The 25,393-nt window shown below is 46.9% G+C and overlaps 1 protein-coding gene across 4 annotated transcripts in view; it reads right to left on the reverse strand.

The window, feature by feature from the left end:
• The window catches only part of TMEM255A (transmembrane protein 255A), a gene marked incomplete at both ends in the record, with an annotated part of 44,935 nt that extends 22,639 nt beyond the window's left edge, over window positions 1–22,296 (reverse strand). For all 4 annotated transcript variants that reach the window (XM_082864095.1, XM_082864097.1, XM_082864096.1 and 1 more), the window contains 4 exons: window positions 4,639–4,728; window positions 6,885–6,947; window positions 15,541–15,683; window positions 22,239–22,296. In XM_082864095.1, coding sequence (XP_082720221.1) covers window positions 4,639–4,728; window positions 6,885–6,947; window positions 15,541–15,683; window positions 22,239–22,296 — 354 coding nt within the window. The remainder of the gene's footprint in view (window positions 1–4,638; window positions 4,729–6,884; window positions 6,948–15,540; window positions 15,684–22,238) is intronic.
• Window positions 22,297–25,393: the final 3,097 nt, after the last annotated feature.

Below are 25,393 nucleotides of genomic sequence, written 5' to 3' on the forward strand. Positions count from 1 at the left end.
TCACACTCCCAATCGGAGGGAGGCCAGCTCCAACAATGAGGATTCATTATCACCTGGGGACAGGACCAGGGCTGGCTGACACGTACCTTCTGCTGTCATTGCCACAGCTTTTTCAGAAGGAAGAGCTCAGGAAGCAAGCCCCAGGGGGATGGGTAGCCACGGAGCTTGCTGTAGATTTTAACTCAACTGAATGATGAGCCATTTTCACTCAATTACACAGATTCAAGACAGTGAACTCCAAAAATACCACTGAAGCCCAGAAAACTAACATGGGGCTCAAGGACAGTTGACTAACCCTGCTGGCTTGGGCAGCTTCCTGGTGAGGGAGCTCTCAGACACAGGGGCTGGGGTGGAACAGATAGATGCAATCCAGTGCTACCTGGAAACTGTCAGTCAGGGGATGCTGCCCACTTTCCGGGGGACAGTAAACATCCCCTGACTGGTAGGGGGCTTCGACCAAAAGCAGGTTAGCACAGGACAAGCAGTTTATGCAAACTGACCTTTGGAACTCGGCCAAAAGCACCTTGGCAGAGGGAGTTTATCTATTGCCCCTCCTTCCCCCCAAACCCACTTCTCTCACCGTTTTCAATAATCCTGGTGGCTGCTTTTCCCCACACATGTGATTGAGCATCTCCTGCACCTGACACCCAAGTGCCTCCTTGCCTCCCTGCCTGCTGCCCCGTCAAGGACCTAGGACCTTCCATCAGCTGCTTCCACATGAATGTCCTGACCGCTCCGTGTTCTGAAAGTACACTGCCCTGTGGGCTCAGCCTGGAGTCAGGCTGGAAAGGAATGAGGGTTCTCATGGTCACTGCCAGCAGGGTTTATTTTCCGACTTTGGGCAATGGCAGAAGTCATCATCATCCTGCCGAAGGGGAGGCTTGATGTGCTGGTCGGAGCCCTCCTGACCTCCTGGTTCTCCAAAGAGCATTCAGCCACCAACTGCCTAAATGAAGACAGACGTGTGTGTGTGATGGTCGCCCATATGCTGCCTCTGGGTGCTCTTGTGCACTGAGGCCCCAGGGGAGGAACAAGCCCATGTGACTGGCCGGTAAGAAAAGGCCACTTAGCTGCGCAGCCTTTTCCATCCGAAGGGCTAGCAACTCCGGAGTGGAGGGCTGGCCACGAAACTGCTTCCTGCTGAGTGTCAGTGTGCTCTGGGCGAGGCCCTCTCAGGGCGCGTTCACACCCATTATTTCATACCGTCCTCATGTTAACCCTGAGAGGCAACCAGGTTACTATCACATCCACGTGGAAGAGGAGAGACTGGGCATGAGGAGGGAAAGGGATTTTCCCAGCTAGTTAATTGCTATATTCGGGGAGGGGAAAGGAAGGAAACTGGAGACGAGAGAGAAGGAATGAGACACATTTAGAGGGGGGTCAGGAGGTAGATCTTAAGGGGAAGTGCACATGTCCCCAAGCCAAAGGACAGGGCACCAGGAGGTTAAAGGGCTCCAACAACAGGAAAGGCTGGCTCTAACCCACCCGAGCGGTGCTGGGGTCCAAACGTGCCTTTCATTTAAACTGGCCAACAGACATCACCATAGATTAATAAAGCCTTCTCCCTCAAAACTGTCTGGGTACCAGTGAGGACTGGCAGATGTCTTAGGACAGGTACAATGTAGGCAAAAAGGTGTTCTCAAAGACTCATCCAGCCTTATTCCAACCTCCCGAATCAAATGCTCTACTGCAAGCCACTAACGGCAGGAGGTACAGAGGGCCTAGACTCAGAAGCTGGAAGAAACTTCCAATAAATATAATTTGGATTTTTCTCCCATTGCCTTTGGCTGAGGCCAGTGATCAAAACCTTTAGGAGTTTAGGAGTCGGGAAAATGCAAATCAAAACCGCAATGAGAAACCACTTCATACCTACTAGGATGGCTAGAATTTAAAAGTCGGATAATTACGGGAGTTGGCAAGGATGTGCAGAGACTGGCACACTCAGATACTTCCAGTGCGAATGTAAAATGGTGCAGCCACTTTGGAAAATTGGCAGTTCATCGAAAGGTTAAACGTAGTTACCATATGACCCAGTACTTCCAATCATAGGTATATACTCAAAGGAAATGAAAACATATGTCCACGTAGAAATTTGAACACAAATGTTTATAGCAGCATTATTGATAACAGCCAAGAGGTGGAAACAACCCAAATGTCCATCAACTTGTGAATGGATAACCAAAATGTGGTATATCAATACAATGGAATATTATTAGACCATAAAAAGAAAGGAAGCAATGATACATGCTACAATATGGATAAACCTGGAAAACATTATACTAAGTAAAAAAAGTCAGGTTACAAAAGACTACATATTATATGATGCCATTAACAGGAAATGTTAATTAATATAGGGAAATCTATAGAGAAAGTAGAGTAGTGGTTGCCTAGGACTTGGGGGAGCAGGGGGAATAGGGAAGTGATAGCTAAAGGGTATGGGGTTGTTTGGGGGATGATAAAAATCTTCTAGAATTGACGTGATAGTTTGCACATACCTGTGAATGTACTAAAAGCCACTGAATTATATACTTCAGATGGGTAAATTATATGGGACGTGAACTATATCTCAATAAAGATGTTTAAAAAAAGAAACATTAGGAGTGGGAGGAGGAGGGAAAAGGAGGAAGCCATTTTAGCTCATGATGCCATGAAAATCTACTGCAGGCTTCTTGGCCACTAGGCCTATGTTGCCATGGAGACTGCCTCAGAGTGAAGAGCGCTTGTCAAATGGGGATAATAACACCTGCCCTACATATCTCACAGGATTGCTGTGGGTCTCAAATGAGATAATAGATGTTAAGGCACATTGAAACACTAAATTCACTATACGAAAACAAGGAATTATTGTTATTAAGATGGCGCCTGTTGAAACAAAATAGCACACGTACTATGATTGTCTACAAGCATGCTACAAAAATAGGTATATACTCAGAGGGTAATATGCAAAAATTGCATATGCAATAGAATTGCTATGTTAGGGTGGTAGGATAGTGGATGTTACAAGTTCCTGTTGTGTCATTTGCCTTTTCAAAAAGAAAAAGATGAAGAAAAAGATGGCTCTCTCAGCTAAACTCAAAAGGGATGAGTCTGATATAGGGGCTGACATATTCCTGACCCCAAAAGAAAACTGGGCTAAAAGCTTCTCTCTTCCATCCCATACTTTGCCCCTTGCCCAGTAATTATCTCCTGACATGCCAGCACTGACCATAGGAATTCCACTAATCTTGGCAAATGAGGGACTGACTCTTATGTCTAGGAGGAGAGTCCAAGAGCAAGTTGGGATTGAAATAATAATGTTGCAAATCATCCTTTCCCAGATCCATCCATACCCAGGACACTCCCCCAGGATGACCTGCACTATTAGCCAACGATTGAAATGGAATAAAATATGATGGATCCACACAATATTCTGATAATACAATTTTTCTCTAATTCAATTGTTTTAGAAAACATATAATTCCAACTAGTTCATAGGATGTTTTCATTTTCAATGTTGGTTCACTTGGGGGAAAAAAATGAGTATCTGAGGTTTTTGTGGGAGCTCAGGAAGCTGCTTGGTTTGCTCTCGATTTGGGTTTGTGGGCCAGATCAGGGCTATACTATGACCTCCCTGGGACTTCTGCCTTTTGTGGACAGCTTCCTCCATTAAAAATTGTTGAAAATGATATTTCATTTATTTTGATTATATCTTATGACTGCATTGGTATAAAGACAAATTTCTATTATGTGTGAAAACATTTTTTTTGGCCTAAAAGTTCATCATTTTTCTTCTGATTTGAAAAGAAATGATCATATTTTTCTGGGACCCTGAAAGTCCGTGGGTCACAGGCACTGTTGTCTGCTGAGCCCAACGGAGAAGGCGGCCCTAGGCCAGATATCTGGAATCGTAAGAGATGGAAAGCGCCGACCGAGGGGTGAGGGCTCCTGCAGGGAGCCCTGTGGGAAGGACCCGAATCCCAGGCTTCTCCAAGAAGGAGCACAGGTTTGGGTTTCAGGAGTAAAGTAGCCTTACTCGAGGCACAGCTTCTCCAGAACAGGAAGCATTTGGCGCCTCTACTCCAGAACTGGGCTCGTTTTGGAGACTCCCAGCTCTGGGGCTTCCTCCGATCCCAATCACATCACTCCTCTCCAACCATGAAGACAGCGAAGTTCAGGTATCCTAGAAAAGGTGTCTGTCCTCATGGGCTGCTCTTGTCACTGTTGGAGGTGGGGGAGGTCAGCTATTGCCACCTCCAAGGCTCTCAGGAAGTCATGTGGCTTCCTGCGGCTCTCTCCCTACCTGCTCACTCCCAACACCAATTCCAAGCCAGTCCTTGCCCCTTGTCTCTGACTTTTCCAAATGTCACCCACGTGTCAACAAAGGCTTAGCTCCAACCCCTCCACCATGGGGAAGCCTGCTCTGATCCAAGGTAAACCACTTGGGCACTTAGAGTTTATATGCCCAGCTTAGACCAATTTCTCTAGATGCCCGTGTGTGTCCAGGGATGTCCTCATTTTGACGTCACCTCCTTGAGGCCGGTGATGTCACCTCCCTCTCCTGTACCCCTCACAGCCCTTAGCACACACCCAGCACACACACACTCGATGAAGCCTTGTCGTATTGCCCATTTACTTTAACCCAGGACTAAAAATACTCACAATGTGTCTGGCAGCGAAGACCCCGTCGACTATGGCACAACAAAAGGCTGCAATCACACCAAAGCTGATAAAGACGATGGAAGCCACCAGCTGTGGGAGTAGGGGTGGGGGACAAAGCAAAAGTGTTAGCCTTCCACTCTCGCTGCTTCTGGAGACAAGGCGATCCCCAAGACACCGCCAGCCAAAGCAGAACTCTGGCCTGCCAGCCCGTGTGAAGAGTGAATGCCCTTTTCAGTCACGCAGCACGAGTGGGAGCGGGGGAGGGTGACGCAGAGAAGGGGCCATTGAAGCACTTCTTACACTTTCAGGGCAAGCTAAGAAATTCACTCCAGGAGTCTATGAGTGCCCAAGGAAGAGAAGGCTGAGGAACTAGACTGCATGGCTCTTCCATTCTCAGACTCAGAAAAATGTTGGACCTTTGACATCATGAAGTCCCACCCCCTATTTTATTTATTGTGGAATTGGAGGCTCAGAGAGGGGAAGTGGTGTGTCCAAGGTCACTATCCAGTCTATGGAAGAGCCTGTGCCCAGCAACTCCTAGTCTAGTCTTCTTCCCAACCCCTCATGGTGGGCAGTGATGAAGAAGGGATGATTCTGAGGCCCTGCGCAACCCTACATGGCCCTGCATCACTGAAGAAAGAGAACACTCAACTTATTATGGCTTAGGTGTCAAAGGCATTTTACAAGGGTTGAAGTCTCTGAAATTGATCAACTCTGTGTGGTACATACAAAAAAATTCAAGTAAGAGAAATGTTTGCTGGAAGCAGACGGCCCTATTCTCTGATCATGTTAGGTAACAGAAATTTTCCTAGTAATTTGTCTTCCATTACAAGGGCGATACCACAACCCAACGTGGGGGTAGGTGTTTCAAGGCATAACCAGGGGCAGGGATAGGTACTGCCTAAGCCCACCATCTGCCCGTGTTGACCCTCAAAACACCCTCTTTGAGGTGTTTGGGGGGTAAAGTAGAGAAATAGCATGGCATTAAGCTGCTCCCCAGGGAGAAGGAGGAAATCACAGTCAAGGCCACCCTAAGGTCCTCCCATCTCACAGGCTAGAAGGTAATACTGATCTCCTTTGGGAGTTGTTCAGAAACGTCGCCCCATAAATCTCGCTTCACAGCACTACAGAGAGTTGGTAAATAATGGATGAAAGATGTCATGAAATTGGCATTATCAGCTATGCTATGATCAGCTCTACAATTAGAACTCCCCTGTCATTTTGAATAATTTAAACCCAAAGTGCAAACACAACTGGCAGCGGAGAGCCCAGGTGAAATGGAAGAAGAGAACTATTAGAACCCCTCTGAGGGTGATTCCCTACATTGCTGGGGGGAGAACACACGGTTAGAGTTCCCTGTCCCTGGAGCTATTACGTTATCTGATTAAACTTGCTGTTAAATAGACCCTAGCATCAGTCTAGATGTCACAGTGACTTGTACGGGGAAGCCTAATCAGTCCACCATCTGACAACTCACCAGGCATCTTGATTTACAAGCCCATAAAACTGCAATATGCTTGCAATTCGGTCTGTACCGTCTTCTCTTGCCCTCTAGGAAGCCTTCTCAGGCTGAAGCAAGAAAATACAACAGTCTGCCCTTGCGGGCCCCCATTCGGACATAGAACTTTGTGAGTTTTACCTCCTGTTATATGCGTACCCTTCCTCTCAACGTTACACATACTTAGCTTTGAACTATGTATGGGTAATGGGAATACTTGAGGTTGGCTTCGTAATTTCATTTCGTCTTCTTGCACCCTAAATATATTTGTTCTGTTAATTAAAGTCCCCTAGATTGGAATCTCCTAAAAGGCAGGAACCCTCTGTGAAAACTCCTCTCCAAGATTATGCATCAGAGAGGAAGGTGTGAGGGTTGCCAGTGAGCCAGGGCTGCAGCAGCAGGAATCAAGGAAGCAAAGGCATCCGATGCGAGGACAACTGGCCTGACTGGATAGGCTGGCGCACTCCTTTGCGAAGGAGGAGAAAAGCAAAAGGCAAGATCCAGATTATTCCATCCCTGTGACTTAAGGAGACTAGCTGGGCCACTGAGGGAACATCAGGCAGGGTGAGAACAAGTCCCATACCACAGGGTCACTTTAAAACAAGTTCCCCGGAGGCTTAGGAGAAAAGTAAAGTAGCTGTTTCTTTTGTGGCCCAATTTGGGCAACCTTAAGAAATGTGTCACTTATCCACAGAAATGCTGAGCTTTTTCAGGTGAAGAATTTGATTCTATAACGATGAAAACTTACCATCTGCCGTTTGTTCTCCACGAGGTTTGATCCGATGATTCCAAGGAATGATCCAAAGCCGAGCTGCAAAGCAACATGGCACAGATAGCACGTGGGAAGATGGTTAGCCTGACCGCACGGTCGTTCCACCCCTGGGATACAATTCAGGATAACAGAAAATACCCGGGGTACAGATGCTAAACCCGTGCAGCTGTTACACAAATACAGTATGAGTAAGAAAAGTATTTCTCCCACCATTTGCCAATTTTTCCTTGTAGATATGAATCACACCTAAAAAGAAACTCGTGTGCCCAGAAGCTAAAAGTAAAAGTCAACCATAGCTTTTCAGAGGCTGCTTATTTCAATTTCAATATCCATTACCTAGCATGTGACTGGTGAGTCAGTAAGAGACGGATAATGGTGAAAAGCACGCATTATATTCTGATCTTTATCTTTTCTTTGAAAAGAGACCTTCTATCCTGATGCACGAATTACAAAATAAAGGTTTGAAATAGCGATTTTTGATGCATCAGACACGCTAATCAAACGCAGGAAGTACTTTAGAAATCAGCAAGCACCTTAACCTAGACTTAAAAAAAAAAAAGAACTATTTTTTGAAAGCCTGTATTTGTGGTTGACCCACTGCCATTTATGTTAGCACTTGTTCACCTCTTCTTCCATCTCTGCTTCATTTATGGACAGAAAGCATTCATTAAAGGGTGAATAGAAATGGCGGTGTAAAACCCTGAAAAACAATTTCCCTGCCTAAGCGGCTGGGATGATGGCTCGGGGTAGCAGATTCCACTTTGCTCTCAGTTCTGCCATTAGTGGATTGAGTCTGCCATTCTCAGCTGAAAATGATCACTAACCGATGGCTGCTGTCAGGGGTGAAAGTGGAAGAAGTAAAAAGTGGTGGGAATGGACCAATAAATCTTAACACAAGTCCAGCAATGTAGTTACATTTCTCTTGAGCCTCACTAAGGATCTGGCCTTCCATCTGCCGCCTTACCTTGGCTCACAGGGACAACTCTTTCAGTCTGAGGCCCCCAAGCCTTACACCAAGTCTTGGAAATCTAATGGACCCAAGGGCTGGGCAGGAGCCTGGTGGGGCAGTGTAGGGGGACTGGGTGCTTGCCTCAGAAACCTAAGCATGAAAGAAGAGAATGAATGGAAGGAATGAATACAAATTTCCAAGGACTCATTCTGCAGGGCCACTCAGCCAGCAACCCCTCTTGAGAAATAGAAGCTGAAGAGAATAAAGGTGTAACCCATGCCGTCCAAGACTCTACTGAGAACATCCTCACTCAACGGTTAAACTATACCTGTCTCCCGCCTGGTCTTATTTGAAATGTAATTAAAATGTGTTGTGATGAGGTATAGTGATTAAAACCTGGTCATCAGACTAGCCTGGCTTCTAACCCCAGCTCTTCCACTTGTGGCTGTGCGACTTGAACAAACTGACTGACCTCTCTAAACCTCAGTTTCCTTATCTGGAAAATGGGGACCATAGTAGTAGCTGTCTTATAGGATTTTTATAAGGATTAACCAGGACAATACAGTCAAAGAACTTTGCACAGGGCCTGGCACACAGTAAGTTCTCAGTAAATACGAGTTATTGTTCTAGTGATTATTATTACTATTTTTAAAGACACCTAACTTTGGGGCAGCTCTAACCTGATTTGAGCTGGCAAATCCTATCATTATCTGCTCTATTTCATAAGAGTTTCGTATTCTGTCTTATCTCCCCTCCCAATATGTTGCACAGCTTTTATTTTTCAGGAAGAATTCCATGAATAGCCTGTGCTTATGACACTCTGGGCCATTTGTGGAGACTGAAAGAAAGTCAGAGGGCAGTTTCTTACATGGAAAATAAGTCCTTTCACTGAGCGGTTCATCAGTTTCCACAGATATTCACTGAATGTTCTGAGCCTCAACAGCAGTCTTTGCCTTAAGACGGGAAGCAAAGACACTCGCTCTTCCTGACACTCTCAAATAACTCTCCGATGGCAGTGACCGGAAGAGGTGGCCTGAAGCCTCATGGAATTGGCCGGAAAGACAAGGTGCTCTGGGACTGGAAATCCCAGGCCAACCAGTTAATTCATCCAGTTCCCTCCCCTTTCCTTCCATTCTATTTCTATTCCACTCCAACTCATTCCATTTTCTAACACTCACTGAGTACTTTTGGGAGATAAATAAGATGACATGGCCCCTACCCTGCAGGAGTTCATAGTCTAGTGAGGGAGAGGCAGACTGTGGCTTAAGGACCACAGGCGAGGTAGAAACAAAGTGCTGAAGGAGCAGAGAATAATTCATTTTGTATTATATCCTTGGCTCTGCTACTTATAAACTGTGTGACCTTGGGCTAGTTCTTTAGCCACTCTGTGCTTCGGTTTCCTCATCTATTAAATGGGAATCATAATGGTCATGACCACACAGGACTGCTGTGAGGATTAAATGAGATAAGGTATGTATGTAGCGTGACCTGCATAAGGTAGGCTGCTAAATACATATACATGGTCGTTCTCAGATCTCACAGAGGGGATAAATGGGGTCAAAGACAGGTAGAGTTCACCAGGTGGGGAACTAATATCAATTGAGTCCTGGCTGGAAGAATTCATTCATCTGGATGACAGGTTTATGAACTAACTCACCAGTATCACTAAAACTACCTTACATTTGAAGAGCATTTGAATTTAAAGAAGCGCTTGCCTTGGTCACAGTCATGTTAGGGAGTTCTTTGGAGCTCATATCATTCCCATTTGATAGATAGCAAAATGGAGGCCTAGAGAATTGTATGGGCTCATCCCCTCTTACAGCAAGTTCAAGGCAGGGCCAGGACGAGCCCTCAAGAACACCCTAACAGCTGGTGTTCTTCCAGCCACACTTTGCTGTATTTGTGGCCAGTGTTAGCAGAATAGTGACCTTCACCTCTGCCCCCCAGGGAAGAAGTTCCCTGTAAGGATGGAGTGAGAAGTCCTATTTGAGGAAGAGCTGAGGGGGTGAAAGTAAAGAAGGAAGAATCAACAGAATTTCCTGAAAATGGGCAGCTGCTTCTAATCAACTGTTTGCTCTCCTGAGGCCTCCGAAAGGTAAGCTCTGTGGTCCTTGCTCGAGAACTGCCCGGAATCACGGAATGTTCAGACCTTTGGAACTCCATCTTGACTCCCCATTACCTGAACAAATAACCAGTTTGCTTTGTTTTGGCTGCCCTCCACTTGTAGAAGAAAAAAAGGCAAATCATTAGAACTCAGTTTCAAGAGCTCTTTTTAGGCTGCACCCTATAATCTATGCCTATTCCCATCCACTGGGACTGAGGTGCAAATGGATTAATCATTCAACAAGTATTAATTGGACATCTACTCTGTGGCAGGTACTGTGCTACACCTGTGATCTGGAGGCCAGGAAGCGGGGTGGGGTATGATACCAGACCAACAAGACTCAGCCTGGAGGAGCTGTAATTAGATAATGGGTCCACAATCCCTTTCTGTAATACTGAAATCAACAAAGCTCTTAAAACCAAAAGGGTTTTTGGTAACTAACTTGGTGGCAAAACCTGACCTTGAACTGACGTGACGTTATTTTATAATGTTTATCTACTTAGTGTAAAAATTCACAGTTTATTGTAGAAAGATGAAGGTGCTTGATTATGGGGTATATCTCAAGACCCCACTGGGATGTTAGATAATATATGATATATGCAGTCTATTATCTTTCTGAAATTAAAAACAAAACAAAACAGTCTAAATTTGCAAACACATCTCACCCAAGGGTTCAGATAAGGGATTGTGGACCTGTATAAACAAAGCTAAATGAGAATATAGCCCAACATCCCACAAAGCAGAATGTGACTATTTCCCAAGAACTATGAGTGGAAGGAATCTACGGTAGGGAGTTCAAAGATGGTAGACACCACTGTGGATCCCAGTAGCTGAGAAATGTCCCAGCTGTGTCTTTAAGTTGGAATAGGACAGAGCATTTGGATAAACAGAGAGAGAGAGCACAGGGAGGACGTTTCAGCCCAAGTCATGTTCAGGGGACTGTGAATTGACAATTTTGGTAAAAGAAAGGTATGGGAGACCAGGCCAAGGGCATCTTCAGAGAGCTTTGAATGACAATGCTAAGGAGGCAACAGGAAGCCAATGAAGGTTAGTCTTATCTAGTAAATCAAGGCTCAAGTGTCATCTCTGAAATGTACTTACTAAGCTAGGAACTTTATCTTAGAATGATCTTATATTTTAGAAACATTTTCAACAAGAGGTAGAAAAAATTTCTGCCTAATTCACAATAAACCACAAAATCCCACTATCCAGACCTCTTTCTATTTCCTGAACATTCAAGTTAGTCAAAACTTTCTTGGATTTATCAAGAGTCTTCACATGTGAAGCTGAAGCCACGCTGGCCTAGAGAAGGTTTCTGGCCTATTGACTGTTTTGAATGATCCCTGTTGTCTCTGCCTCCTACTACCCCATGGCAACTCTGATATAATTTTCAATTAACTGGACACCCCCCCCTTCCCCCGCCTGGGAGAGGGGACAGAAGCTCCTGGTTTCTTTCCTAAAAGAAAACCCAGGCTGGTGTGGGCCCTAGCAGTATAACAGCTGGTGGAGAAGGTTCTAGAGTGAAAGGCTTTCAGCACTGATCAGGTGGCCAACTCCATCTTGCGGGTTGCATGGGAAACACATGTAGAGGCCTTGTTCTCCTGGATGTAAGGTTAGAGAGCTATAGAGAAGGAGCTGGCTCTCTCCCCTGCATTTTCCATCTTCATACAACCGAGGCTCTTGGTTTTCTTTAGGCCTCCAGAGTAGAAAGCTCACTGGAACGCTTCTGGAACGGACTATATCTTGAACATTCGAGGACAGTAAAAATCCTAAGCCAGTTTGTCTTTCTGTATTGGTTTTAATTTTTTTTTAATTTTACATTTTAGCCTGTACAGATGAGCACATCTGTAAAGATGCCTGTTGCATACATGTCTTAGGATGATGATACCACATTCTAGCTCAGGTAGAGTAGCTAACACCCTATCATAATGCACCTCACTGTACAAGGGCATCTCGTTTGGCAAAATAAAGATGGCTCAGAAAAGTTTTGCATGACTTAGAGTTATGCAAACACGATTATATTTTTCAATGCCTGAGATCTCAATATTTAAATGAATTGTATGGTAAGTAGTCTTTAAGTCATCTTTAAATCTAGTAACTGCTCCCTAATTTGTTTGTTTTAAAATTTTAAATTCTCATGTGCACATTTAACCAGAGTCCTAAAACAGCAGAGTTCCAAATAACCTGACATTTTCCCACAAATCTATACAATGATCTTTATATTCAAACTGACCAATTTGATAGTGTGGAATCTGAAAATGACACATTTTGCTCATTCTGGTTTTATTGCAAGCATACTTTGTTTATTGTGGGTATTTTCTTTTACATCTTTATTGGAGTATAATTGCTTTACAATGGTGTGCTAGTTTCTGCTTTATAACAAAGTGAATCAGTTATACATATACATATGTTCCCATCTCTCTTCCCTCTTGCATCTCCCTCCCTCCCACCCTCCCTATCCCACCCCTCTAGGTGGTCACAAAGCACCGAGCTGATCTCCCTGTGCTATGCTGCTGCTTCCCGCTAGCTATCTATTTTACGTTTGGTAGTGTATATATGTCCATGCCACTCTCTCACTTAGTCCCAGCTTACCCTTCCCCTTCCCCATGTCCTCAAGTCCATTCTCAACGTCTGTGTCTTTATTCCTCTCCTGCCCCTAGGTTCTTCAGAAACATTTTTTTTTAAGATTCCATACAGATGTGTTTGCATACGGTATTTGTCTTTCTCTTTCTGACTTACTTCACTCAGTATGACAGACTCTAGGTCTATCCACCTCATTACAAATAACTCAATTTCATTTCTTTTTATGGCTGAGTAATATTCCATTGTATATATGTGCCACATCTTCTTTATCCATTCTATTTATTGTGTTTTAGTTCTCCAGGTGGTTGCCGAGCCACCTGAATTAGACTCCCCTGGGGTGTTTATTAAAATACACACCAAGGTGGGGAAACCACTGGCTTAGAGTTTATATAATACCTCTCTAATAACCAAACTATTCAATTAGTGAAAGCACCCCAGTCCCGGATAAATCTGGATTCTCAGGCATTTGTTGTTTCAGAGGTATGAGTTGTTTATTGTATTTGTTATAACATGATCTGACCTATCAACTCAAATGGATTTTTCTGCTCTTCAATCTGTAGTCTTCCCCCCTTCACTTCCTATAACTAAAACCCATTTTAAAGAAACAATCTACAGGAACTATAAAAGCAAAAAAAATTAAGATTAAACCATAGGGCACACTGCTAGGGCTGGCTCTCCTATTAACATTTCCATATTAGCTCTTAGCCAGACGCACACGCACAGACACACGCCCCCACTGCTTCAACTTCCAGTGCTAGCTGAACGTCAGGTACTCCAATAACAACAATCACGCGCCCTCCTTCCTTTGTTAATGTATTCCAACCCAGCCACCCACAGTCAGATATTCTACAGAGAAGGTTCAGAAGCACCGTTCATGAATAGTAGTTGCTACTCTTAAATGACATGGAAAATACCTTCCTCTCACCCAGGGAGAGTCTGAATCTTGGCTTGAGCATTTGCTCATCAGTCGGAAACCTTTTACTAAATGCAGCTACCTGAAGCCCACGAAGTCACGCAGACCCTATAAATTGCTTTCCCAAGCCACCAAAATGCAATCTTAGCCCCCCCTTCCTCTGTCCCCCGCCCCTCTTGTGTTTAAAAATAAAACCCAATTCTGCTGATGACTGGTTTTCTTGCCTCACCACAGGAAGTGGACCGGGTGAGTTCTCACATCACATGCTTAGCAGAGGGCACCAGACGGTGTCTGTGGGACACCTGCCCTCGGCTCGGCTCAAGAGCTGCGAAGGAACTTCCCGGGAAGGGCGGGCGGCCTTCAGCAGCTGGGCCCCAGTGTCAGGCCCCGGCTCCGCTAGGGCTATTGAGAAGGCTGACTGCGGAATCGGTGACCTAGGCAACAGGCGTCAGGCTTGGTCACTCCCGGCGCTGGTTTGTCAAAGGCATCCATCTTTAATCCCTTCCCCTTTCTTTGCTTCTCTTTCCAACACCCCCCACTCCAAAAAAAGAGTAAAAAAGAAAAGAAACAAAACAACAGCAACAAAGCCGTCTGCCCTCCCTGATAACCTAAAATGTAAACAACAACAACAAAAACCCACCCTAACCTTCCTTCCCGCTCTCTAGCAGTTACAATTGGGAAGTCATTTAGTTGATATTCAAAATACGATCCAACCTCTAGAGTTAGGTTTTAGGGTTCAATAGCAGTGTGTGTAGACCCAAATGAGGTTTTGGTTTGGTTTTCTTTTTCTTTTCTTTTTTCCTCAATTATATTGAGGTATAATTGGCAAATAAAATGGTATATATTTCATTTCATTTCATATACAACATGATGATTTGATATAAAATGAGGTTTTGTATGCAAAGAGTTCAGTGCTTTCCAGAGTGGATTGCATGCAGCCCGGGGATCGGTAAAACAATCCACTGAAGTATGGAAAGAAACGATTTGAACTCTTGTTTCCTATTTTTTGTTTATCTAAAATAATAAGAAAGAAATTACGCGTTACAAATATTCAGTGAACAGACTGTCACTGGCGCCCTCCCTCGGTGTGAATGTCAGGTGACAAGGCGAGAGCTATCGTTCTGGAGGAGGGCAGGTTCCAAGCAGCAAAGGGTTGGTGGTGGGGCAGCCACCACGTGTGCCCGGATAGTCTTATCTAGTCTTCACTAAACTAGTCCCAAGAAAATGGACAAGGAGTTTGGAAAGACTCCTGTTGATAAACCATGAGTTGAAGATGACCCTAATAATGTAACACAGCGAGAAAATGACAGAGCTGACCCTTGGAACTCTCAGGGTGAGCTCTCTGTCAGCCACACTGTGAGATCACATGAAAAAAACAGTGATGCTCATGACAATCTGTTCATATCTGAGAAGAAAGCACAAAATATTCAAAATTATCTAGTAAACTATTTGAAATAACGACTTACAGCCACTATCTTTAATGAGATTTCATGCGAAGGGCATACCATTCCTTGAAATTTTAGCTAGTGTTAGTATGAAGATATTAAAAATTAAAGTGTATTTCATTTTCATCTAATTTTTGAACTTCCATTTTTGTATGTGTTATGAATATGCATATAATTTGTAAATGAATAATTACACATATTTGAGGAGTAAGCATCCCACATACTTTTCCTGAGAGGAGGGCAGGATGACTTTGGAGATCAGTGCTGTGCGTCACAGACTGTCAAGCTGCAAGGGTCCTCAGATTTCAGGTAAGGTCAGGTGACCCCTATTATATATCTAGGAAAGCAGATGCCCAGAGAGGAAAGGACCTCAGCCTAAGGTTAACACTGCTCATTAGTAACATGTCCTAGACCAGAAAACCGAAGTCCTAAAGAGTGAGATGACCTGCTCAGGATCACACTGCTAGTTAGGGATGGCGCTGGGATTCTTCTGAGTCTTAGTTCAGTGCTCTCCTAAACCAGCCCAGAGGAAATCTGAGCAAACACAGAAACTCAAACAGAATTGAAAACCATCAGAGTAGAACCAAATGTCTGTCGCCAGCAAGCTACTGAGACCTACCTATGCCTTTGATACTCACAATAACTCCCGGGTAGTAACCTCCAACAGTCACATTCTGGGTCCTGGTGGTTGCGGCGAGGCCCACCGTGAGAATTAATACGGACACGATAAGCAAAGTCACGGTGACATAGATGGAGTTTCGTTTCCTCCGATTAAAGGCTCCTGAAAGCACACAGAGAAACTGAAATTGCTCATTTCGGCTGGAGAAGGGATGGACTTCCAGAAACAAATCACTAGGAAGGTTTTCCTTTCCTACTTCAACTGGTAACTGGGGTTATCTCTGGGGAGTGGGATTATGGGGAAGAGATGGAGCTTTAGTTTTCTGCAGTCATCAGGTGTTACGTTTACAGTAATATATATATATGTTTCCAGTTTGAAAATAAACAACAGAAGAAATTGTACCAGTTACATAAAAACAAAAGTAAACGCATTCGATAAAAGATGTATCATACCCACTGAGTGAAGTGTTTCTTTTTTAAGCCAAATTATAAGGTACATGATAGATGGAAAGTGTACTGTGGAGATATTAAATGAAAATATTTTAAGGCCAATATGCAACTAAGGAGGGGTTTTTCATAAGATGGAGATATGAAATTTCATTTTCAGTGTAAATATCAGAACCAAGCCAGGTACTGGGATTTTTTTTTCATTTATTTCTGACATTTGCCACCTCATGTATAAACTTTAAAAATGGTTTGTTGGCAAGATTTGCCACATAACAAATGTGTGTAATAAAGTAAGTGTTTGGAGGCCATTAGTCCACAAAGATATGTATCGGGGGAGGTAAATGGGGAGGATTATAACTTACACCGTTTAGGCTTATGTGAGGGTGACATAAATACAAATGATGAGAAACCCGTTCTTCTACTCAGTGCTTATCGGACATGATAGTGCAGACCAATATTTTTTTTCGAAAACAGGCTTATTAAGTCAGATAGAAAAATGGTATCTAGACTCGCTTTTGAATTTAATTTTTTTTTCTAAGGAATGAAGCACTGCTCAACACTCTGCGTGCGTTTTTTCTGGAGGGGGTTCTCAACAGGAAATACCAGGGATGAGTTACACCTAGGAGTTCTCATAAAAATAAGCAACTGGGGGACTTGCTGTGAGAGTCCAGTTCTCTAGTGGGGAGCCTTATGACAGGGTTGCCCACTCAGGTGGCTTGGCTGTCATTTACGGGCCTAAAGAGGCCACTTGGGACTGATCGCAGGACCCCGCCATTCTGGGAGGCCTCGCTGCAGCCTCAGGAAGCAGCTGCCTTTGAAGCCGCCCAGACTGCACCACTGGGAGGGAGGGGAGAGGGGATGAAGGAAGGGGGAGGGAGGCGAGAAAACCAGGGAGACCCAGGAGGCCTGATGGTGCTGAGAGGGAGGCACTGTGGCTGGCTCTGCAGCCCCCAGCAGATGCCCCCTCCTCGAGGGAAGAAGAGCGTCAGAAGTGCCACCCTGGGTGAGCCCCACCATCCGTCTCGTCTCCCCCAGTGCGGTCCCTGCCCAAGGCTCCAAGGGAGGTGGGAGGGGCTGGCGGTCTCTCCCCTGACGTCAGCCTCGAAAGTGAGGGCCGTGACTCATCAGGGTCATTTCTAATACGGTACTATTCCAAGACCATTTTACATCGAAATGTAGAAGTGGCTTGAGCGTTTGGAGGCACCCACAGACTAAAGCGCCATATTGCACCCTGGGAGGAGAGGTAAAGTGAGTTGGGAAACGAGGCTCCTCTCCTGGGGGGCCTGAGTCCAGCCTCCAGGGGGAAAAACAACGGGACCGCTGGAGACACCTGTGACATCAGGGCCCTTTGTGTGAGAGAGCTATTTGGGATGCAGATGGAGAGCTGACTGCTGGTAAACAGAGGAGCAGAGCGGGGAGACACAGACTGTGAAGGGTGCGGGGGGGGGGGGGGTGGAGAAGAGCGGGGATTTATTTCTTCTGTTTATCTGAAGGTTAGTTACCCCTCCTCTAGATTTCGAGGGACCTTAAATGAGCCTCCAAACCAGGATCCCTAAGTCCATTTGATGATAGCCAGTTCTCAGTGAATCTGCCAGTTGGCTCCACAGAGGGGCTCTAAATAACATAAACTTACCAACATCGCCCCCCACCCCTGTCTGCATTTCTACACCATCTTAGCCCTCCCCGACCCCAAACTGGCCAAAGAGAGTGAGGGAACATCTGGAAACAAGGGTATCTTTGTGGCACACAAAAGTGTCTCAACACCTCACAGGGGAAACATGTCACCTTAGAGACTAGATGTGGGTGTGTGTGTGTATACAGTCTTTCTAAATTCGGAGTATCACTCGCCTGCTCCTTCCCGGCCAACTGGCTTTTGATCTTATTCACAGCTCTTGGGTCTCCTTTGCAAATATCACTCTAACTCTTAAAAGAACAGGAGCCAGGTCAGAAAAGTGACTCAGCAAACCACATGGTGTCATTTGAAAAATCTATTTTTTTTTCCTGCTTTGGAACCTGAATTGAAAATCCAGTCAGTTGAGAAACCCAGGCAGAGATCCTGCAGCTCCACAGGGGCCTTGCCTCCAGACAGGATTAGTTTGGGATAAAATTCCTAAGAAAACTCTCCCATCACTAGGTTGAATATCTATTCTCTGTCCCCTCACATCCTCCCCCAAGGCACCCCTTATTTTACACTATAAGGACTAAAATTGTGTAAAATGAAATTACTTCTCGCTGCACTTGGGGAGTTGACCATTTTAAGGAACCCCAGGGTGAAACTCTTTGAAAAGTGAAGAATCATCCCTTCCATTTATCTTTAGTGTCAATTTGACTGAAAAGTCACATCTACTTAGAGCAAGACGCACCTGTCCTCTAAAGGTGTGGCCCAGGCTCCCAAAAAGCAGCTTTTTGTGTCTACTTAGGACATTTTTCTGGCTGTTGTTCTATTTAAGAAGGGAGAAGTAGAGTTCTGTTCTTATTAGGGTACAATTTGGGGCCTGCCTTAGATGTTCCCGTAAACACAGGAACATCTTATTCCGATTTTGTTTAGTAAATCAACATATAAAAAAACCCTCAGACACCATAAGGTACTTCAATAAAGCAGCAGGTATGTGAAAACAGTGCCCATCACAGTGTCTGATACCTAGTGAGCAGTCAATACTTGTTGAATAAACAAAAGTCAACATCTCAGAATAGCTTCCTTTCTAATCAAAAAGACTGTAGGGGGGAACTGTGAGAATAAATATGGGCTACGCTCATAGAATTGGTTTTTTAAAATAGGGTACACCCAAGGGCTCCCCAGATCTAAAAGCTTTCTGGCCAACTAGTGTCGCAACCCCAGTGGCTCTCACTAGCCTGTCTACTTGGCCCCCAGTATCTCTCTGTTTAGACAAAAACAACCAGCCCTGCAACCAACAGCAGTGGGAGAGTCTGAATCCCATTACTGGCACTGCCTGCCCCCCTCTGCCCCCAGCAGCCTCCCTGCAGAACTACTGCAGCCCTCCCTCTCTGCAGTGCCCCTCCTCCACCCCAGATTCGTGACGACCAGGATGCTCTGCTCTAGAAGGGCCCAATTATTTGCTGTCTCCACCCTTCCAGTACAGCCAGTTTCTCCCTCCTCCGAGTCCCCTCCCTGGTCAGAGCCCCACCTGCACTGCGGTCTTTGAATCTGAGTCCCTCCCTTCTTCTGAAACCTTCTCAAAATTCACCTCCTCCGAGAAGTTTTTCTTGATCAAGCTCACTCTAATCACTCATTATTTCATGTCCCTGAGTTCCTAGATACGTCACTCAGTAAGTATATTAATTATAACTGCTACAAGTACAGTTGTAATTGTGGGTCTGGTCCACCACCCATATGATGTCCACCAGTTCCAGGATTACGTATCTGACGGGAACCAAGGTGTGGGTTGCCAGAAGGTAGGATGATTGTCTCTGCTCACTTGTTTTTTCACCTAGTACCTGTTCTTGATTCCACCCCTTGATTATAGGGTGTGTAATCTCCGTCAGAGTGCAGCAAGGATGGAGGCCCAGTATCCTGTCCTGTGCACTATGTTGTTGCTGACTGGCTAATTCTTCGGGCTGATCTTTGAACCGATTCGGATTTGCTTACCTGAGTCAGCTTTGCCATACAGGGAGGCTCCCAGAAGTCCCAGCCTTGAGCATCGGTGGAAACAGGTGGCTGCCCACACAAGAGCCTCAAGGCTCTGCCAGTCTCCCAAACATTTCCTTAAAGGTGCTGAAATCCCCCCTTTGGGCAATTCTTTGACCGGAGACATCCAAGGCCACCGGTGAATCACAAATACGTTATTTGCAAGGGAAGGAGAGCCCCGCTGTAGTAGAGGTGCCTTAGCGCCTGGGGGCGGTGTTGCCAAAAGGGAGATGGGGGTAGCTGGGAGGGGATGAAGGGGTGCCGGAGTCAAATTACCAGCCACGCGCCTGCTCCGCCCCAGCCAGCCAGCAAGAGTAGAGTGCAGGCACCTTGGTGCAGTGTGTGTCCGTGTGTTTTATATTTTATTGTTTTGGCTGCGGTTGTGTCCTGCCAGTAGAGGGAATCCCCTCAGAAATGCTGCCCTTGGAGGCTGAAATACTAAACCCACCCACCTCCACTTCCCTTCCCCCCCATGCAAGGGAAGGAGGCGTTGCCAGGGCTGAGTTAAGTGGGCGTAGCTCCTAAGTAGCCTAGACGCTGTTTCAGGCCCGGGCTGTGCGGGACCAGCGCCAGGGAACTCCGGGGAGACTCCCCTGTCCAAACTCTGGAAACCCAGGGTTACCACTCTACTGGGGAATTTGCTAGTGCCCTCGGTCTGCGCAGTTTACGAAGCGGGCTGCGTGGAGAGGGCTCGCGCGTCCATACGGGATCTCTGATTCTTTCCCCTCAGTGTCGAGTCTGGGCTGGGCGAAACCCACTCATCTTCTTGTTGCGCAGATCTTTCGGGAAACGCATGATTGGCTGAGGGCCCCTGGGAGCCCAAGAAAGAGCTCTCTTCATCTCGTTCCCCAACCCACAGAGCAGGGTGCCAAGGAGCAACGCTCTACGCCCGGGGTCCCTAACCTGCCCACTTCCGCACGGGTAGACGGGCGGGCGCGGGCGGCCGGGTTTGCAGGCGGTTGTGGCCCACTGCGGGGATGCGCGCGGCCGAAACCTCGCATTCTTCCACCCAGCCCTCCCTCGCGCACTGGCCTGGCGTCGGGGAGCCAGGGCTGCGTTGGCGCCACAGCTGGCCAAGGTGAGGAGTGCATTCTGTGTGCGTGTGCTTGTGCGCGTGTGTGCGTGTGTGTGTGTGTGCGTGCGCGTGTGTTGGGGAGAGAGAGCTGGGGGGGCTGGTACTGCTGGGTTCTGGATTCGGACCCGAGTCCTTGGCCTCATTTGTACCACGTTGCAAATAACTACGCCCTTAAAAATAAAAAAAGAGCAAATTCTTATACTGAATATGCAAAACCACTGGAAATACGGATCTTTCCACCATCCAGGAGATAACACTTTCTGGGGCCCCTCCGGTGAACGAATTCTGTTGAGACGAGGTCTTTTGCAGGCAGTAGGGAGCTCACGTAGGGGTTTCAGCCCCCTCCCCGCCCCCTCCCCTCGATGTTCCCGCAAATTCTTCGGAGAAGACCTGAGCCGACTGTATGGCAAGAATTCGGGACGGAGGGATTTTGCAAAATGTAAAGTATGTTGGAAAGAGAGAGTTCGATTTGGTTAAAGTGTATCCGAGGCGAATTTTAAGGTTAGGTGGGATCATGGTTTGACAATCCCCTCCCGCTCTCCTGGGCTCCAAATTAATTTCTCCGCCCAGTGAAATCATAGTACTTGGGAAGGTGCCTAACCGCTGAGTGGGACTGGGGTTTTTGTTTGTTTGTAACTACCAAAAAGCAGCTTCTAGGGGCAGCCAGGTTGGTGCCTGGAGGCAGCTGTCCCCCACTTTTCATGAGGAAAGGTGTTGAACCAAATCAGGCTAGTGGGTTCCCCCCCCTCCCTCTCCCTTCCACCCTGAGAGGAAAAGCGCGACTTCAGAAGACGCGCGGGCTCGCGCTCGCTTTCTTTCTCGCGCTCTCACTCGTCGTCCCCCCTCTTTTTTCACACTCACGCACAATTCCGGGCATTTGGAGCAAAATAGGAATCGAATTCAAGGAATGTTGATCCTGCCGCTGCAGACGGCAGGGCTGGGTGGTCTTGAGTGATTCCTCAGGAATTCCCCTCCTGCCAGCCCCCCTTTTCTTCTCCCCACCCCCCGCCGCCCATCCCCCAGGGTTGCGCAAACCCCCCCATCAGCGAGGTGCAAGTCAGGCCTCCCCCACCGCAGCTCTGAATTTCAGGGCAGCTTCGACAGAGTTGGGAGGGGGCGAAGACCCTGCTTCTTCTAATTCTCGTTAGTCGTGAGCTCTTAGAAGTGACGGGGACTTTGCAAAGAGGGAGCGTCTAATGGAAAGCGAAGGCGCAGGTTGCAGGGAAGTGTTTTGATCCCCAGACAGCTGGGATTTACCACCGGCTGCAAGACTGTCGGCACACGCACACAGACACGCACACACCCGCACTCCGGGGCAGGGATACTCCGACGCAAGCTGGGCGCTCGCATCTCCGCGCGTCGTCCCCGCCCCCGCCGGGCCGCTCCCCTGGGGCTCGGGTCCGGGACCCCGACGCTGGGGCGCACGGACCCCCCTCCCTCGCCCCGCTTCCCGCTCCCTGGCTCTCGGGGCGGCCGGGGCGCTCGCAGTCCAGGGGACAGCGCACTCACCCCTTGCCGCCGCCGCCCCTAGGCAGGGCGGCTAGACTTACCCATGGAATCCGGCAGGGACATGTCGCTGGACCGCTGCTGAGTCAGGGACTGATGCATGGTGAAAGCTGCCCTGTGGCCCCGGCCCCCGAAGCTGCTTCACGCGCCCCAGGCTCAGGGCGCCCCGCAGAGCATCCTACTCCGCGGCTGCGCTCCCCGTCCCTCCCGAGAGCTGAGAGAGACTGCCTCTGGTTGCGAGCTGCAGCCCAAGTGCCGCCTCCCCCTCCCTTCCCCTCTTCTCCCTCCCTCCTCTCCTGCCTCCCTCTGCTCCGGGAGGCAGCGGCATTGGCGGTCCGAGCAGCGACGTGCGCTTGCGCAAGACCCCCCTCCTCCCTCCCCCTCGGCCCCCCCATCCTAGTTATCCACCTCCCAGCCTCCCAAGCCAGACAGGGAGCCGTTTTAGCCCCTTGGGGCCAGGACTGCGTAGAGAAAGAGGGGGAGGCTACAACCTGGGGCCGACCGGTCTTCTCTGTAGTTTGGAGAGAGGGTCTTGGGCAAGCACCCTGTTCTAGGATTTATAATTGGGGAGGGGGCAGAGTAAGAGGTTCAGAGCTGAGAACACACACACAGACACAGACACACACACATCTGTGCAGGTTTGGTCTTAGTGCTTCCAGAATGACATAACGGAGCTGGAGATAATCCAGAGAAGGGCCACTCTATAATCAAGAGGATGGGGGAGGGTGGAGGGGGCTGCCATATGAAGATAGATTAAACAAATGCAGACTCTTTAGTCTAGAAAGATGAAGGCTGGGAAGGGATGTGACTAGAGTGTATAAAATTATGCAGAGATGGAGCAAGGGAACACAGCCTTATTCACCAGATCTGAGAATTCTAGAACCAATAGCCCCCTAAGAGCTAGAAGGAGATTCAGCTAAAGCAAATATGACTCTGCATCAGCGCCCGAGTTTGTGCTTTTGTTCAAGGTGCTTTTATGTTAAGGATCTCATTTTCTCGTCACAGCAGCCATGCAAGGCAGGAAGAAGAGGTATCGATAACCCCATTTTACAGTTGAAGAAACTGAGTCTCAGAGAAGGGATGAAAATTTCCTGTACTCACTCAGCTAGTACGTGACAGAGGTGGGATTTGAACCTAGATCTGTTGGACTCCCAGCTCAGCGCTCTTCCTGCTACGGCAGCTAGTAGAGAAACGCTACTCTATCTAGTATATTGAAAACCTGAGGAAGTCATTAGCCCCAAGAGGTGAAATAGGATGAAAACACAAGTAGCCTTGGAAAGAGTGAGAAAGTCATGGCTGACAGACCCACTGTGCATTGCTAAGGGAAACTGGGGATGTGGTAGGAATGTTCCTGATCTTGGAGAACAACCAAGTCCTTCCCCAACCCATCCTCCCAGACCCCATTAGGCTATTGGGCTGGAATCACTACGTTGTTGGCCTAGAGGGTGGTTCTGATGTCCCCAAAAGGGCTGAACAGGATGAGGCCTCCTTGGAGTGCCCCAAGATATCTGGCTGGTGGCCAAGGGAGGAGGAAGGTGAGGAAGGGGAGAGCAGTGGGCTCCAGCTCCTTCTGGAAACTCAACCCTGTGGGCCTGGCATCGCAGGGAATTCACCTGTTTGAAGGCACTCATTCTGCCCCAGTGAGAGGTCCCAGGTTCTGCTTGCCAGGTCTCCTTCCAACCACCTCCCCCTGATGACTGCTGCAACCCTCTCTCCATGTGCACCCTCAAAACATCCCCAAATCAAGTATAAAACACTCCTGAGAGTCGATGGGATGAAGGAGAGTACTTGGTTCTTTCCAGCTCTGGCTTGCTAATCTACTGCGAAGCTTCATTTCCTTATCCAGGAAATGGAACCGAGGGCCCTTGCCCTTTCCCATCTTCCAAAGGAAGAAAAGAAGCTTCCTGAAGGTTGAAAAGGAAGCCCTTTGTAAAGAACTCAGGGCACCCCAGGGGCCACGCTGAAGGCCATGTCAGGTATTATTAGCAGCTGTACACTATAGATGCAGTTTAGAAATCTGTGATACATGCCCTAGATAGAGACAAGATGCCCACTATTGTAGGGGTGTGTGTCTTAAGCATGTTTGGCTTATGTATCAGAGTCTCCATAAACTCCACAAAGGCAGAGAGAAACCCCATATGTACACTCTTGCCATGTGTGTCTCCAGTTCTGTTTACTAGTCTCTTCCTTCCCCCAGTCTAAATATCTCATATATTTAATGTGAAGAACTCCTGCAACCAGCACTGATTTCTCAGGAGTACTTCATAATTAACTGATTTTGTTTCTGTGAAAGTAGCCTTGAAGAGGTTTTTATACAGGCTGGAAAAGACACCGTCACACCTTCTTCGGGGATTTGGGCCCCCCAATAGCAACGAGACAGCTAGAGATCCCTAAAGAAGCCAAATAGAAACTTGTTACTATGCTGGTTTCGATGCGTAGAATGAGGACTTTTCACTTTAGAGAGAAGCACGTTACGAGATAATTGACACAGAAAGCGTATGTAATCTGACCTTTATAATCAAAGCCGTAAACTGGGGAGGTGCCCTTAATGGAGGTGAGCCTTGCTTTTTGCAACATCCATATTCCTGAATCTGGCGTGAAAATGAAACACTATTTTAAAAAATACTAGAGGAGCTAGCTATTTCAAAGAACTGCATACTCTATATTTCCTTCTTACTGTCTCTCGGGGTACCGTATGGGACTTGGAACACAGCAGGCTCTCAGTCAAGTTAAAAATGACTTTGAGACCAGTAGCAGTGGCAATAGCAGCAGCTGCGGCAGCTCAGAGAGTAGTAGCAGTCTTCTCCCCAGAGATGCTGTGCTTGTTTGGTCAGAGGATCTGGGATAAGGGGAGGAACTAGAAGGGGAACTTGGGGATAAAAAAACACAGCACATTTCAACTGAGCCTGGCACAGAGACCCCCCTTCCTCCAAAAGAAAGTTTATTTTAACTCTGAATGAGATGGACAATTAAAACGCAAGAGGCGAATTTTCATGGGCTCTATTCTGATTTCCTTCATGTCAGAACACTTGTGGGTTTTATACATAAATTAGCTCATAGTAAAATTTACCAATAGTCAAGCCACCTAGATGAAGAAACGGGTCTTTCATGCTAATGAAGGCTACTATAAAACTGCTTGGTTAGCTTCTGATAAAAAAGAAATTATTAAAATGGCTTAAAATAAATCCTTTTCATTGCA

The sequence above is a fragment of the Leucopleurus acutus genome, assembly GCF_964270905.1.
Source record: "Leucopleurus acutus genome assembly, chromosome: X".
Classification (NCBI taxonomy): Eukaryota; Metazoa; Chordata; class Mammalia; order Artiodactyla; family Delphinidae; genus Leucopleurus; species Leucopleurus acutus.